Source organism: Erpetoichthys calabaricus, chromosome 4 (assembly GCF_900747795.2).
Source record: "Erpetoichthys calabaricus chromosome 4, fErpCal1.3, whole genome shotgun sequence".
Taxonomy (NCBI): domain Eukaryota; kingdom Metazoa; phylum Chordata; class Cladistia; order Polypteriformes; family Polypteridae; genus Erpetoichthys; species Erpetoichthys calabaricus.
Genome location: NC_041397.2, coordinates 12,003,788 through 12,020,952, shown reverse-complemented (window position 1 = coordinate 12,020,952; position 17,165 = coordinate 12,003,788). Strand labels below are relative to the sequence as shown.

At 43.3% G+C, this 17,165-nt stretch overlaps 1 protein-coding gene across 5 annotated transcripts in view; it reads right to left on the bottom strand.

The window, feature by feature from the left end:
• Window positions 1-2,583: 2,583 nt before the first annotated feature.
• naxd (NAD(P)HX dehydratase) overlaps window positions 2,584-17,165 on the bottom strand; it is a 108,767-nt gene continuing 94,185 nt past the window's right edge. For all 5 annotated transcript variants that reach the window (XM_028799209.2, XM_028799207.2, XM_028799208.2 and 2 more), the window contains 4 exons: window positions 15,367-15,471; window positions 12,385-12,505; window positions 10,037-10,157; window positions 2,584-3,979 (listed from right to left, as the gene is read on the bottom strand). In XM_028799209.2, the coding sequence (XP_028655042.1) occupies window positions 3,829-3,979; window positions 10,037-10,157; window positions 12,385-12,505; window positions 15,367-15,471 (498 nt within the window). In that variant the 3' untranslated portion in view covers window positions 2,584-3,828. The remainder of the gene's footprint in view (window positions 3,980-10,036; window positions 10,158-12,384; window positions 12,506-15,366; window positions 15,472-17,165) is intronic.

Genomic DNA, 17,165 nt, shown 5'->3' with positions numbered 1-17,165 from the left:
AAACAAATCACCCGCCACCCCTGAGAAAGAGAGCTCGGCCAGCAGAGTAAACGATAAATGGAGTAAAAGAGGGGAGAGAATCTGCCTCCTCAATACTTTAAATGCTAATTCTAAAATGTTATTGATGAGATCCTGCCAGGTTCTGAAAAAGTTCTCCACAGACCCTCTAAAGTGACAATTTGATTTTTTCCAATTTCAAATAGTAGAGAACATCAGTTACTGACTGACTTAACAGAGGAGAGTTAGGATTCTTCCAGCTGAGCGAGATAAGCCTAACGTGCCAATAGTGTAGTGAAGGCCATTACAGTTTGTTTGTCCTTCTCCAGTCTAAGCCCCTCGGTGAGCCCACCAAACACAGCTGTTAGTGGATTAGGAGGGATTGTGACCCGCCCAGGCTGTCTGATAGGCATTTAAGGATTTTGGTCCAGAATGATGTTAATTTGGCGCAGGCCCAAAACATGAGGCCTAGTGAGGCTGGAGCTCGATTGCAACGTACGCAGGTCGGATCTCGCCCTGGAAACATTTTGGACAATTTTAAGCGTGACACATGTGCTCGATGTATAATTTTAAGTTGAATAATTGAGTGCTCTGCACATATGGAGCTCGAGTGAATTCTGTGCATTGCTGCCTTCCCCTCTTTTTCTGATATGTTGAGTGAGAGATCCTTTCCCCATTGCCCTCTTGGGTCTTTGAAAGGGAGGGACTGTAAAATAGAAATGCTGTCCGAGTCCTCACGTCTGATCAAAATTTAGGAAGGTGTGAGGTGAGGGAAATTGGGCAGGTTCTGTTTAACAAAGTTTCTAATTTGAAGGTACTGAAAGAAATGTGTTGCTGGAAAATTAAATTTGGAATGTAATTGTTCATAGGATGCCAAGACATTGTCTATGTACAGATCTCTAAGTGATTTAATCCCAAATGTTTTCCAGACATTAAAATGTTCTTTCCATTCTATTAAAACAAAAAGTATCATTAGATAGAGCAGCATTTATCTAAAGGGGACAATTCAGCTTTTTACAAAAATTCAATGAATAAACAAACATTATTTAAGGAAAATTAAACAACCACCACCACCACCCCCAAATACTCACCAGAGTCACCAAAAAAGGAAGAAATCAAAATGTCGGACTTGGCTATGAGCAGAGGGCAGTCCTGGCGAGGCACTGTAAAGTCATGAAGGAGCCCCCGTGGCGTCTCTTGATGGACGTTTCTCGTCTGACAGTCCTCAGTGTTGGTAGGTCACAGAGAGGGGATGTGCAGCGTTGTTCATGATGGCACTCAGTTTTGTCTTAATTCTCTCCTCTATTACAAACTCCAGGGGGTCCAGAGTGCATCCCATAATGGTGTCTGCCCTTTTAATTAGCTTGTTGATTACGTGGGTGAACAGCCCCCCCCCCCTTAGTGTTTTTTGACACAGTTCTCAATAATTCGTTGCCCTCTGTGCTCGTGCGTCATAAATTGCTCACAATGGCCATCAGTAATGTCTTCATTTCTCTTCTTCACTAGGACTTGTGTTGGGGTCCAGAGTGTTTCCCATAATTAGGCCTGCCTCCTTAGTCAGCTTGGTAATTCACTGACCCCCCCCCCCACACACTCATGTTTTTTGACGCACTTCTGTTTAATAATCTATTCATCCATCCATCCATTATCCAACCTGCTATAATCCTAACTACAGGGTCATAGGCGGAGTGGTGGCTCTGAGGCTAGGGATCTGCACTGGCAATCGGAAGGTTGCCGGTTCGAATCCCGTAAATGCCAATATGGACTCTGCTCTGTTGGGCCCTTAAGCAAGGCCCTTAACCTGCAATTGCTAAGCGCTTTGAGTAGTGAGAAAAGCGCTATATAAATGCAAAGAATTATTAAAAAATTATTATTATTATGGGGGGGGTCTGCTGGAGCCAATCCCAGCCAACACAGGGTGCAGCAGGGCCCCAGCCCACCGCAGTTTAATAACCTAATACTTTAATAATAAGTCCTAAATGTTAAAAAGTGTCAGAGAGAGGACGTGCAGCCCAGTAGACTTTTCTGACACTTCTGTTGTCTAGAAGTCGCGCTGAATAGGTGGGTCCCCCCCCCCCCCCCCGGAGTGATTTTGACCCCCCAGTCACATTTCCTGACAAACGTCTCTCGATTCATTGACTTCAAGTCCTCAGCGTTGTCGTGTCACACAGGGGATGTGCAGCATTGTTCATAATGGCCATCAGTTTTTGTCGTATTTCTCTCCTCTACTACTACCTGCCGCGGGTCCGAAGAGTGTCCCACAATTTAGCCTGCCTGCCTCCCTAGTCGGCTTATTGATTCAGTGGGTGTTTCTTGAAGGGATGTCGACCCCCTTGTTGCGTTTCTCACACTTGTGCTGAATGATCTGTTGTCTGAAAGTCCTCCACGTTGGTGCGTCTCAGAGAGGATGTGCAGCATCGGTCACAATGGCACTCAGTTTTGGTTCAGTGCTGTCCTCCACTTCTACCTCCAGCGTGTCCAGAGTGCGTCCCGTAACCGAGTCTGCCTTCCTTATCATTGCACCAACAAAACGCCTTCGATCGGCAGGGTAACGTCAACGAGTCAAATAAAAAGAAAACACAAAAGTGGATTTCAAAAGAAACTTTATTTTCTATATGTTGTTATGGAAAGTTGTTTACATCAAAAATAAAACCAAACAGATCCATAGGCTACAGGTCACTACAGTTCTTCCGCTACGTTTCTTACTTAAAGGACAACTGCAAATGTGTTCTCATGAGTCGACATCACGTAGCCGAGGTCAGGCTTGCTGTGATTAATTAACCGTTGGAAAAATGACCCTGTAGTTCTTCTGTAGGCTATAGAGAACTGGGAATTACAGTAAACAACTTTTCAAAACACAGTTAGTAACTGATCCTGACGATAAAGAAATTAAAGTCAGTCGGAACGACCGTCAAAGGAAAAAAAACAAAAACAAAGCAAAAGTCGGCACTTCGTTACGCAACATCACCGTGTAGAAGAATCCAAGTCGAGGAGATCAGAAATGTCAGTAGACAAAATAGCGAAGATGGAAGGACATCAGCCCAATGAGACGGGCGCGTCCGCCATCATGCAGTGCATACGAAATGGCTTCTCGATGGACGGCTGGCGCTTTTTTTGGTCAAAATTTTGAATTGGGAATAAAACTGGGCCGGTTAAGGCCGACACATTGGACTCGTCACGTATTTTTTGGAACGGCATCCACAAGCGGGGTAATTTGTACGCCTCAAAAAATAAAACGCTTTTGTCGAATTGTCGTGGAGATCACCCGTCCCGTATTGCGTTTCAAATTGGCGAGTTAAGCTCAGCACAGCCCAAATGTCATTAAAACGTTTCGAGTCCCCGAAGCGCAACGCGGCTTCTCACCGTTTTACTCGTTCTTGTCGAGGTGTTGCCATTCGCTCAAAGTTCAAAAACGAAATCCTAGTGTTTGCGTTCCTTCTTGGATTCTGAAAACGCCGTACAGGGTGAGGCTGCTAAAGTGTATGAAGTGCAGATTTCAAAGTGGATTGAGAACACATTGTGTTCAGACTATATAGAAGCTTAATAAAAGTATCAATTTGGACAAATTTCACAGATAATTTTATACAGTTAAATTTTTAGTATAAACTTCAGAGGAAACAACGAAAACTTTGCAGTTCTCCAGTAAGTAGGAAGATAATTTCCTTGTTAAATGCTCTGAAAATCTACAGCTAAAAGGTCTTCGAAGTGTACACAATTTCCAAACTGCTACCAAGCTTTCACGGGACTTCAGAAGTCTTGCACCTGAAATTTGTTTTCTACGTGGAACAGACGGCAGGCCTTTCGCAAACCAAATCTCTTCTGAAGGGCAGCCTACGTCTCAAAGAGCTTTTTGAAGGCGACGCCGATTTCCGAGATCATGTCCGTGGTGGTCATTGCACGCCCGAGTTTCTGGAAAGCCTGGGAGTTGCACTGTCGCGTCAGACTGCAGGCTCCGAAAGCAGCAACAATGGACGGGCTGAACCTGAGAAACACAACACACGACAAAGGGTTACGCGTGCGGCCTCTGCCTCTGTGCAAGGGTTTGGTTAAATCTACAAAGGCACAACTTTGACCACCTGCTCCAGGAGGGCGAGGAGTATCCCACAAAACCTTTTGAAAGAAAAATTGGGTCAGAAATAAAATCAGATATTGAAAAACAATTCAAAACTAAACTGTGGACTGATGGTCCAGTGCAGAGGCGTCAGCCAAGTCGATAGAATTCAACAAAGAGGAACTGGCGTCCTTCACTCACGACAAACTTCCTCAAGCGCATCTACTACCGTATCTCGACGTGCTCATTCGGAGCGGTCTGTCACATGTGCTAATCAAACGCACTGCATCTTTCACTCCAACAGATGGCACATACAACTAACACTATGACTGAATAAAGGACATTTTAAATAGCTTTTTTTTATTGGACAGGGGAGGAGAGGCGTTAATCACACTAGAGTTCATCACACGGGGGGAAGCAGCTGGGGGTCTCAAACTCACCGTGTCCTGAGAGACCAATGTGCCTAAAAGAAATTGTTATTTGCGTGAATTACTGCTGCTGTCATTTTGCTACATTGACTGTTTAATAGTCCCGAATGTAATTACTAATCCGCCTGTCCGTTCTATTTTTTTTTTCTATTAAAATTTTCCTTTATTAAGTTATAATGCCAGCCTGTCTTGAAATACCAGCTGTGGACTACTGTAGACTGGAGGAAAGTCTTATGGACCGATGAGTCAAAAACTGAACAATTCAGTTCATCATGCAGAGTGTTTGTACGCCATTGACTTGATGACGGTTGTGGTTCTTCAGAGTGTGACACCAACTGTCAAATATGGAGGAGGAAGTGTGATGGTCTGGGGTTCTTTTGCTGGAGGCAGAATTGGTGACTGGCATTCTGAATCAAAAGGGTTACTGCAGTTTGGTTGGCATACAGTGCATCCAGAAAGTATTCCCAGCACATCACTTTTTCCACATTTTGTTATGTTACAGCCTTATTCCAAAATGGATTCAATTCATTTTTTTCCTCAGAATTCTACACACAACACCCCATAATAACAAGGTGAAAAAAGTTTACTTGAGGTTTTTGCAAATTTATTAAAAATAAAAAAATTAAGAAAGCACATGTACATAAGTATTCACAGCCTTTGCCATGAAGCTCAAAATTGAGCTCAGGTGCATCCTGTTTCCTCGGCTCATCACTGAGATGTTTCTGCAGCTTCATTGGAGTCCACCTGTGGTAAATTCAGTTGACTGGACATGATTTGGAAAGGCACACACCTGTCTATATAAGGTCCCACAGTTGACAGTTCATGTCAGAGCACAAACCAAGCATGAAGTCAAAGGAATTGTCTGTAGACCTCCGAGACAGGATTGTCTCGAGGCACAAATCTGGGGAAGGTTACAGAAATATTTCTGCTGCTTTGAAGGTCCCAATGAGCACAGTGGCCTCCATCATCCGTAAGTGGAAGAAGTTTGAAACCACCAGGACTCTTCCTAGAGCTGGCTGGCCATCTAAACTGAGCGATCGGGGGAGAAGGGCCTTAGTCAGGGAGGTGACCAAGAACCCGATGGTCACTCTGTCAGAGCTCCAGAGGTCCTCTGTGGAGAGAGGAGAACTTTCCAGAAGGACAACCATCTCTGCAGCAATCCACCAATCAGGCCTATATGGTAGAGTGGCCACTCCTTAGTAAAAGGCACATGGCAGCCTACTGGAGTTTGCCAAAAGGCACCTGAAGGACTCTCAGACCATGAGAAAGAAAATTCTCTGGTCTGATGAGACAAAGATTGAACTCTTTGGTGTGAATGCCAGGCGTCGCATTTGGAGGAAACCAGGCACCACTCATCACCAGGCCAATACCATCCCTACAGTGAAGCATGGTGGTGGCAGCATCATGCTATGGGGAACTGGGAGACTAGTCAGTATAAAGGGAAAGATGACTGCAGCAATGTACAGAGACATCCTGGATGAAAACCTGCTCCAGAGCGCTCTTGACCTCAGACTGGGGCAACGGTTCATCTTTCAGCAGGACAACGACCCTAAGCACACAGCCAAGATATCAAAGGAGTGGCTTCAGGACAACTCTGTGAATGTCCTTGAGTGGCCCAGCCAGAGCCCAGACTTGAATCCGATTGAACATCTCTGGAGAGATCTTAAAATGGCTGTGCACCGACGCTTCCCATCTAACCTGATGGAGCTTGAGAGGTGCTGCAAAGAGGAATGGGCGAAACTGGCCAAGGATAGGTGTGCCAAGCTTGTGGCATCATATTCAACAAGACTTGAGGTTGGAATTGCTGCCAAAGGTGCATCAACAAAGTATTGAGCAAAGGCTGTGAGTACTTATGGACATGGGATTTCTCAGTTTTTTTATTTTTAATAAATTTGCAAAAACCTCAAGTAAACTTTTTTCACGTTGTCATTATGGGGTGTTGTGTGTAGAATTCTGAGGAAAAAAATGAATTGAATCCATTTTGGAATAAGGCTGTAACATAACAAAATGTGGAAAAAGTGATGTGCTGGGAATACTTTCTGGATGCACTGTATCAGCAAAAGGGGGATTCTTTGAGGAATCAAAAATTTGAATACAATTTTGTACACTTCACGATTCCTTGAGTTATTTTTATTTGCCATTGTTTATTCTGTCTATGCCTTGATTACGTGAAACATTAAGACATTAATTAATGTGTGCATTTTCATAAAAACTGAAAAAACTGAGGTGTCCTAAAACATTTGACCGGTAGTATACACACACACGCTGCTGTGCAAAAGTATTCAATCCCTTTGAAAGTCATCCTGATTTTCTGCTTAACAAAAGATTTGTTCACATATTTACAGTATCCATTCAGTATTTTGAAAATGAACTTTTATGCTGTAACAATACATCTCCAAGGGCAGAATGAACCATTTTCTGTTGATATTTAACTGAAGAAGAAAAACCCAAACCCCATTAGCCTCAAAGTGCCAGTGCAGGCAAAATATATATATATATATATAATTTTTTAAAAGGGGATTTCAGGACTGGGGATCAAATTATGTCTAAGGTCGAGTCCTTTTCTGAACCTATTATATACATCTCTTACAAGGTGAGGGGTCAGTGAGTGTGTGTGTGTGTGTGTGTGAGTGAGTGAGTGAGTTAGTGTGTCACGGCCCTATTGTTTTAATTAGAAGGACATGCTATGAGCTAACGTAGTAGGCGATCTTAATAATAATAATAATAATTCATTACATTTATATAGCGCTTTTCTCAGTACTCAAAGCGCTATCCACACAGGGAGGAACTGGGAAGCGAACCCACAATCTTCCACAGTCTCCTTACTGCAAAGCAGCAGCACTACCACTGTGCCACCTGTGATCTTGAGGCAGACACCACATATCAGTTCTTGTAACCCATCTTTGGGACTGTAACGCCAAATACAAGCAGATTTGTGGCTACCATGTGTACATGACCCTGTGCTCTGATCTCCAAAGGCCATGAGAAAGAACAATTTCAGTTATGGGAAAGAGTAGTGGAAGCTCGGTTAAGAAGTGAGGTGATGATTAGTGAGCAGCAGTTTGGTTTCATGCCAAGAAAGAGCACCACAGATGTGATGTTTGCTTTGAGGATGTTGATGGAGAAGTTCAGAGAAGGCCAGAAGGAGTTGCATTGCGTCTTTGTGGACCTGGAGAAAGCATATGACAGGGTGACTAGAGAGGAGCTGTGGTATTGTATGAGGAAGTCAGGAGTGGCAGAGAAGTACGTAAGAGTTGTACAGGATATGTATGAGGGAAGTGTGACAGTGGTGAGGTCTGCAGTAGGAGTGACGGAGGTGGGATTACATCAGGGATCGGCTCTGAGCCCTTTCTTATCTCCAATGGTGATGGACAGGCTGACAGATGTGATTAGACAGGAGTCCCTGTGGACTGTGATGTTTTCTGATGACATTGTGATCTGTAGTGAGAGTATGGAGCAGATTGAGGAGACCCTGGATAGGTGGAGATATGCTCTAGAGAGGAGAGGAAGGTCAGTAGGACCACCAAGACAGAATACGTGTGTAAATGAGAAGGAAGTCAGTGGAATGGTAAGGATGCAAGGAGTAGAGTTGGCGAAGGTGGATGTGCTTAAATACTTGGGATCAACAGTACAGAGTAATGGGGATTGTGGAAGAGAAGTGAAGAAGAGCTGCAGGCAGGGTGGAATCGGTGGAGAAGAGTGTCAGGAGTGATTTGTGACAGACAGGTATCAGCGAGAGTGAAAGGGAAGGTCTACAGGACAGTAGTGAGACCAGCTATGTTATATGGGTTGGAGACGGTGGCACTGACCAGAAAGCAGGAGACAGAGCTGGAGGTGGCAGAGTTAAAGATGCTAAGATTTGTATTGGGTGTGACGAGGATGGACAGGAGTAGAAATGAGGACATTGGGAGACAAAGTCAGAGAGGCGAGATTGCGTTGGTTTGGACATGTGCAGAGGAGAGACGCTGGGTATACTGGGAGAAGGATGCTAAGGATAGAGCTGCCAGGCAAGAGGAACAGAGGAAGGCCCAAGAGAAGGTTTATGGATGTGGTGAGAGAGGACATGCAGGTGATGGGTGTGACAGAACAAGATGGAGACGACAGAAAGATATGGAAGAAGACAATGTGCTGTGGCAACTTCTAACGGGAGCAGCTGAAAGAAGATCACATAAAAAAAAAAAAAATCAAAGCGAGGATAGTGGACATGTCTCTGTTATAAAAAAAAGTCTTGCGACCAGACGTGATCTTTTGAAGAGAGACAGAGAGACACTTTCACATCCCGCAATAAACGTTCGAAGCGCCACATGAAATGCCGATCACGTGGCACAGCAGCAGCAAGCCATCAGCTGATTGAGTAAAGAGGAGGTAACTGTTATTTGTTTCCCATTGTTTCACCGTTTAAGAGGGGTTTCAGACGACCAATTAAAATTAATTCAAAAGAAGTTAATTAGCAGCAAAAACAGATCACTAATTAAGAAAACAGCTAGAATGAAAACCTGCAGCCACTGCGGCCCTCCAGGACTGGAGTTGGACACTTGGACACCCCTGCTGTAGCAGATGTAAGCTGCCAGCCATCAAGGTCCACCTTTACAAAAGACCTTTCAGATGCAGAAAACCTAAGGACAAATTCAGGGTTTCTTCAATTAAAGTATACGCTCTGAGCAGGAATTCTGGGCCACTTTCTCTTGCACTCGTATCCTGCGCTCACAATCACAATTTTGAGCCTCAGGAACTTCCATACTCACTAGAGCCCGCCCTCCCGACTCTGACGAGTCAAAGTGACAGCTTTTCATTTTAGGGCTAATTTTACGTTACATGCGCAGTGTCAGAGAAATGAATAACTGAAGAAATAATTAAATACATAAAGAAATAAGTAAGAAAAATACATTTGTGACACTTATGCTCACACTTCATGTTATTTATCGCCACATAATATATATTTACTTGCATATTTATTTTATTTTGTTGAAAATATTCCTCCATACAGCTGCATAGATAATAATTCTTTACATTTATATAGCGCTTTTCTCACTACTCAAAGTGCTCTCCACACAGGGAGGACCCGGGAAGCGAACCCACAATCTCCTTACTGCAAAGCAGCAGCACTACCACTGCGCCACCTGTGAGGAGAAGTAAAGCATACGCTTGGATTCTTTTTTCAAAAAACAGCCTCATTTCTAACAAATGTGTCATCAAACAGAAGTTCATGTCGACTGTTTTAATTATTTCATATAAATGAAGCACTCATTTTCAGTTTAAGGTTACGATTCTTATTTTTGCTGTTAAAAGCAGGTGGGATGGCAGCCTAGTGCCCACAGTAGAGGGGCAGTGCGTAATCCAGCAGTGGTAGAGGCAGGGTGGTGGCTCTGAGGCTGGGGATCTGCACTGGCAATCGGAAGGTTGCCGGTTCGAATCCCGTAAATGCCAATAGGGACTCTGCTCTGTTGGGCCCTTCAGCAAGGCCCTTAACCTGCAATTGCTGAGCACTTTGAGTAGTGAGAAAGGCGCTATATAAATGCAAAGAATTATTATTATTAGTATAGCAGTTACAGACTCTTACCCATTTATATTTTCTGTTCCAGATAAGTAAGCCCAGTGTGCAAAGACCCCCAGGGAGCCAGACAGCAAATCCCCTTGACCCCCACATCGACGACTGCTGCCTTCAAGGCTACAAGCAACAACTGCAAAAAAAACAGACAGAGAGAGAGAATCAGCTTCAGCAGGTGTTTGTTACAACTTCTCTATGTCCACATTAACACTCCTTAGTTCGTTTCAACATCTGCCTCAACGCGGACATTTCTGATGCCAGACTGCAAAAAAGGGGGCAAATTCAGAGCATGTCCAGGTGCATTGCAAACAAACCCCACAGATGTACATGCAGCCTTGACGTCGGATCTTCTTGCACATTGTTATTTTTCCATTTGGTTTACTGTTTCTTTTTATCTCTCTATTATAAAAAAAAATCTTGGAAGGAGACGAGATGTGATTTTCTTGGAGAAACTTTTAACATCCCGCAAGACAAGGCAGTGAGACCAAAGGACAGCTGCTGTACAGGCTTTTAAATGATCGACGCGCAGCGCGACAAGCAGAACACGCAGCTCAGCAGCAGCAAGACAGCAGCTGATCCGACCGCATCTCCTTAGCATGCGTTCAGCCCCCTCCTTCACAACGTGAGCAATAGATAGATAGATAGATAGATAGATAGATAGATAGATAGATAGATAGATAGATAGATAGATAGATAGATAGATAGATAGATAGATAGATAGATAGATAGATAGATAGATAAAAGTAAAAGGCACTATATAACAAGATAGATAGATAGATAGATAGATAGATAGATAGATAGATAGATAGATAGATAGATAGATAGATAATGTAAAAGGCACTATATAACAAGATAGATAGATAGATAGATAGATAGATAGATAGATAGATAGATAGATAGATAGATAGATAGATAGATAGATAGATAATGTAAAAGGCACTATATAACAAGATAGATAGATAGATAGATAGATAGATAGATAGATAGATAGATAGATAGATAAAAGTAAAAGGCACTATATAACAAGATAGATAGATAGATAGATAGATAGATAGATAGATAGATAGATAGATAGATAGATAGATAGATAGATAGATAGATAATGTAAAAGGCACTATATAACAAGATAGATAGATAGATAGATAGATAGATAGATAGATAGATAGATAGATAGATAGATAGATAGATAGATAGATAGATAGATAGATAGATAGATAGATACTTTATTAATCCCAAGGGGAAATTCCCATACTCCAGCAGTAGCATACTGATAAAGAACAATATTAAATTAAAGAGTGATAACAATGTAGGTATACAGACAGACAATAACTTTGTATAATGTTAACGTTTACCCCCCCCCCCCCCCCGGTGGAACTGAAGAGTCGCATAGTTTGGGAGAGGAACGATCTCCTCAGTCTGTCAGTGGAGCAGGACGGTGACAGCAGTCTGTCGCTGAAGCTGCTCCTCTGTCTGGAGATGATCCTGTTCAGTGGATTCTCCATGATTGACAGGAGTCTGCTCAGCGCCCGTCGCTCTGCCACAGATGTCAAACTGTCCAGCTCTGTGCCTACAATAGAGCCTGCCTTCCTCACCAGTTTGTCCAGGCGTGAGGCGTCCTTCTTCTTAATGATGCCTCCCCAGCACACCACCGCGTAGGAGAGGGTACTCGCCACAACCGTCTGATAGAACATCTGCAGCATCTTATTACAGATGTTGAAGGATGCCAGTCTTCTAAGGAAGTATAGTTGGCTCTATTCGATGTCTGATGGCCAAATATGTCTTCATTCCAGTCATAGCACAATGGGAGTAGCTAGTATGGACACAGTATATTTGACATACTGCAAGACAAAAACCTAGCAACTCCACTGACCAATGAGGAAAGACCGCCTACCAATGAAAACGTCGGATCTAAATGCTGCGACTGTGAGATTTAAATGGCAGGTGTTGTTGATTCGTGAAAAAAAAAAAAAAAAAAAAAAACAATACTGTGTACATGAAGCTCAGGAAAAGAAATCTAGAGATCGTTAATTATAGGGGTGACATCATTTTCTGAATTTGCCGAAAACGCGACATACGAGGTTTTTCCATAGTTGGTGAGATGTGTTCACCTATGGAAGAAAACGTGTAGCAAGAAAAGCGGCGATCCTGGAGGGCAAAATACTGCCTGCATGTTAATGGATCCATCGCTGTTCTTGTGTGCTACAAACCCCACCAGCTAGTGTTCAGACACGTGACTGCGACGTGGAGCCACACAGAAGGACAAACTGCTATCGATGGTGACGTCTTCAGTGTAGGGGCATAAATCAGCCTTTGCCCTTTTTCTGCCCGTCTTTTTTGTAAAAGCTGGGTGACGTTCTTACCTTTCACTCCGTCTGAGATGAAGTCTTTTTCTCCTTTCTGCACAATAGTCAGGTTCCCCATGGCTTGACTTAACCTCAGAACCGCCCTTTGTCGCTCGCTGCTGTCCATGGAGTCTCTGCACTAGAATGACAGTACACAGTAAGGAGTGTAGCGTTTTCACGTTACAGGAAATCACAGTCTGCAGTTTGAAAGGAGCACACTTGACCGACTAATAATATAAATAATAATATAAATACGACTACTACTACAACTATTAGGCTGATCTACAAAGCCGCATTTCCAGGGTACACAGTCAAAAGAAGCAAGACAATCGGACAGACCAGCAGCTTGCACAGGTGACGGACATTTTCAAATAACAGTTTCAAATGGAATAAGAAAAAATTACACTGAGCACCTGGAGCACAAAAGTAAAACATTTCAAGAGAAACTCTGGTGCCACCGACTCGACCGTTTTACCATTTAGGATGCAAACCCGATTCAACTTAATTCCATTTATTTTTGCACTGCAGAGTTCAGGCTATGAGTGCTGTAACAGCTATAATGCAAACGTCACCATTTCCATCTCTACATATTGTCACCCACGCGCGAATAGGGGGCAGCCAACGGGCCCGACAGAGCATAGAAGTCCGCCGGAGGGGACTACTGGACAGCGCGCTAATGCCTTTCTCTTATTTTCAGCAGGAAAAACGAAGAAACGAAACTTGACAAAACGTAAACAGACGCTGCACCAACAACGCACTTCTACATCTGTCTACAGTAACCGTGATGACTTCATGTCCGGTCCTCCCGTCTGGCTCCCCACACTGACGTCACCCTCATTTCCTCCATGATTGTACTATTGCTGGTTCCACCTCATAAAAACTCCCTCTGGAAACAGTCTCACTGTCTGATTGTGTACTTGGTATGCCAATGACCGGTGCCTCAGTGCCACTGCTTGGCCTGAGCTGTACACACTATACGGGGACGGTTTCCCCAACCTTTAATTGTGTTCTCTGTGTCTTCTTCTACTTCACGATACGGTAATCCCTCGCTATATCGCGCTTCGACTTTCGCGGCTTCACTCTATCGCGGATTTTATATGTAAGCATATCTAAATATATAACGCGGATTTTTCGCTGCTTCGCGGGTTTCTGCGGACAATGGGTCTTTTTACTTCTGGTACTTGCTTCCTCAGTTGGTTTGCCCAGTTGATTTCATACAAGAGATGCTATTGGCGGATGGCTGAGAAGCTACCCAATCAGAGCACGCAGTTAAGTTCCTGTGTGCTGCTGATTGGCTCAGCGACGGAGTGTTTCATTAACCAGGAAGTCTCATCTCACTCATTCAGCATTAACGTGCTACTGCTTCAGGGGCTGTGTCCAGGCACCAACAGAAGATGCAAATGATTGCAGAAAAGGTAAAAGTTTCAATGAGTCCACGATTCTTTTTATTTAAAAAGGAGGAAAAGCATATAAGATCTACGGCCGCAGTGTCCTTTAACCAGGGCGCAAAACGAGTTGCAAGTGGACGTGATAAGGCAGCAGTCTGGATGGAATCTGCTTTAGGAATCTTTGCAACAAGGTCGACGACGTCATGACCGCCTACAAGCTGCTACGTGTACTTCACTATACAGTAAGTGTAAACTTATCTACCGATTTCATATTGCTTGGCAGTTGTCCCTGTTATTAATAAAGTAAATGTTGGGTTGTAAACAATACAGGGAGGGTTTAAAAACGCCCAAATACACGTTAAATAATTAAATAAATATGGTGTCCCTACTTCGCGGAAATTCAGTTATCTCGGTCGGCCTTGGAACCTATCTCCCGCGATAACTGAGGGATTACTGTATATAAAATTCAACATTTGTCTGTCTGTCCAATTTTCACGAGAAAACTACTTAATGGACTTTTTTTCTAGAACTTGCTTGAACATTGCGGTTGATTTTGTGACTTCTCTCATTACGCCAAGTGTCATAGTTCGCTTGCGGTACCGATGTATTTACACAAATCTGAGAGAGACGCAGCGGGCTGAGGGGCCTTCTTCACTCATGCACCAGCCTCGGGGCGTATCTTACCTCCGCTTAGCTAGCAAACGAGAGAACTACGAAACGGATTTAGATTGGGTTTTTTTTCTAGAATTTGCTTGAACATTCTCTCATTGTGCTAAGAATCATAGTTCGCTTGCAGGAGCGATTAATTTGTGTTAATCCGAGACAGAGGCTGTGGGCAGAGGAGAGGGGGAAGCATAACGTCAGGAGTAGGGAGCCGGGCAGGGTCCTCCTCACTGTCCTGTTTCACTACTACACGGGTGGAGCCGTGGGGGACAGCTAGTCTCGATTTATATAAAATCCAATATCTGTTTGTCTGTTTGCTTTTCGCGAGAGAACTACTTCACGGATTTAGATTGGGTTTTTTTTCTATAATTTGCTTGAACATTTCGGTTGATTTTGTGACTTCACTCATCGCTAAGAATCACAGTTCACTTGCAGGAGCAATAGATTCGTGTTAATCTGAGACCGAGGATGCGGGCCAAGGGGACGGTGAAGAGTGACGTCAGGAGTCGGGGGCCGGACCGGGCTGTCCTCACTGTCCTGTTTCACTAATACGCGGGAGGAGCCACAGGGTACGGCTAGTCAAAAATAAAAGCATACAATTCATTAACATTACAGTGAGAAGAATAAAAGTCCATTAATACAAAAACCGACAATGAAGGAAAGGAAAACAAAAACTCCAGCGCACAGAATATCTGAGGCGTCCATTACTAGCTACAACAGACAAAGCCAGCACTCTGCAGACCCAGACCAACTGGCGACCCACCTCATCCTGGGTACTCTACAATATTATGAAGAATTTTTGCTTGGAAGTCCAGTAAAGTAAAAATCAGTGAGATGTCGGTGGTCAATGTTAATTCATAAATCAAAACGTTTTCTACTGGAGTCATCTTTAAATGTACGCCTCTTACTAGCACAGACTGTGGTATTAGGCCGAAAAAAATATTCTTACCACAGCTTCATACAGCCTACTGAATTCCATAAAATTAGGAGTAAGGATGGCTTTCTGGTAGCCCTGAATGATAGATGGCTGCTGAGCAATAAGCCACAATCCGTCCTGTTAAAAAAAGAGGAATGAAATTATTACTTAAAAGATAATTAAGTAATATTTACATACATAAATACACACATACACACAGACATGGGCAACTTTGTTGGTACCCCTCCACGTAAAAAGAAGACCCCACGATTGTCTCTGGAAGAACTTTAAAACTGACCAAAGTCATTGCCACCCAGCACTGTTTATTGCGTATTTAACAAAAAAGAAAATCAGACTTTGCTTTTGAGTTTTTATTCAACAGAATATTTCAAACAAATCACATAAATGAAAATGGCGTGGCCACAAACGATAGGACCCTTCACCTAATATTTTGTTACACAACCTTTAGAGGCAATCACTGGAATCAAGTGATTCCTGGAGCTCCCCACGAGACGTCCACACCTGTCCACAGGTCGTCTGGCCCACTCGCCCCAAGCAAACTGCTCCAGCTATGACAGGTTTGAAGGGGGGTCTTCTATGGAAAGATCTGAAACATGCAGCCAGGAGATGTTCAATGAGATTCAAATCAGGGCTCACAGAAGGCCGCTTCACAATAGTCCAATGTGTTTTTCTCAGCCATGTTTTTGGTTCCTGTTGGAGGATCCATGAGCTGCGACTGAGACAGACACTGAGACACTGGGCAAGATGTTTTGCTCCACAATGTCTTGATAGTCTTGAGATTTCATTCTTCCCTGCAGACTCGAGGCACCCCGTGCCAGACACATGCCAAACATAACCGAGCCTCCTCCATGTTTCACAGTAGTTTTGGTGTTCTTTTCTTTAAGAGCCTCATTGTTTCCATCTGTGGACACACTGCTGATGTAACTCGCCAAAAAAAAACCTCCAGTCTGGTCTCATCTGTCCAGAGGCCATTCTCCCACAAGCACTGTGGCCTGTCAATATTCATTTTGGCAAATTCCAGTCTGGCGTTCAACAGCGAATTCCCGTTGGGACTTCTTCCAAACCCACTCAGATAGCAAGGGATGGTGCAATCAGACACTGACGGACCTGACCTAGGAGTTCAGCTTGTGTCTCTCTTTGGAAGTCTTCCTTGGCTTTTTGTCTACCATTCTCAGTCTCCTTCTGCCCACTCTGGGGTCGATTTTCCTTGTTGCGTCCGTGTCTAAGGAGGCCGGCTACTGTCCCTTAGACCTTCAAATTCTTAATAATATTTTTAACTGTTGTCAAAGGAACATCAAGCTGCTTGGAGATGGTGATCTTCTAGCCTTTCACATGCTTGTTTCTCATTTTCTTTCTGATCTCCTCAGACAACTCTCTGCTTTGCTCTCACTGGTCCTTGTTCAATGTGGGACACATGATAACAACAAACAGCAGAGTGAGGACTTTTTTCCATTTAAATTGGCCGACTGACGGACTGTACGATTGGAGACGTGTGTGAAATTAATTCAACAAAACAGCGAGTTTGAAAAATCACTCGAATCCAATGATTTGTGATCTTTTGTAGGGGTCCCAACAAATGTTTCCAGGCCATTTTAGAAGATCTTTGTACAGTTGTGCTTGAAAGTTTGTGAACCCTTTAGAATTTTCTATATTTCTGCATAAATATGACCTAAATCATCATCAGATTTTCACTCAAGTCCTAAATGTAGATAAAGAGAAACCAGTTAAATGAGACAAAATTATTATACTTGGTCATTTATTTATTAAGGAAAATGATCGAATATTACATGAGTCTCATTACATTACGTGAG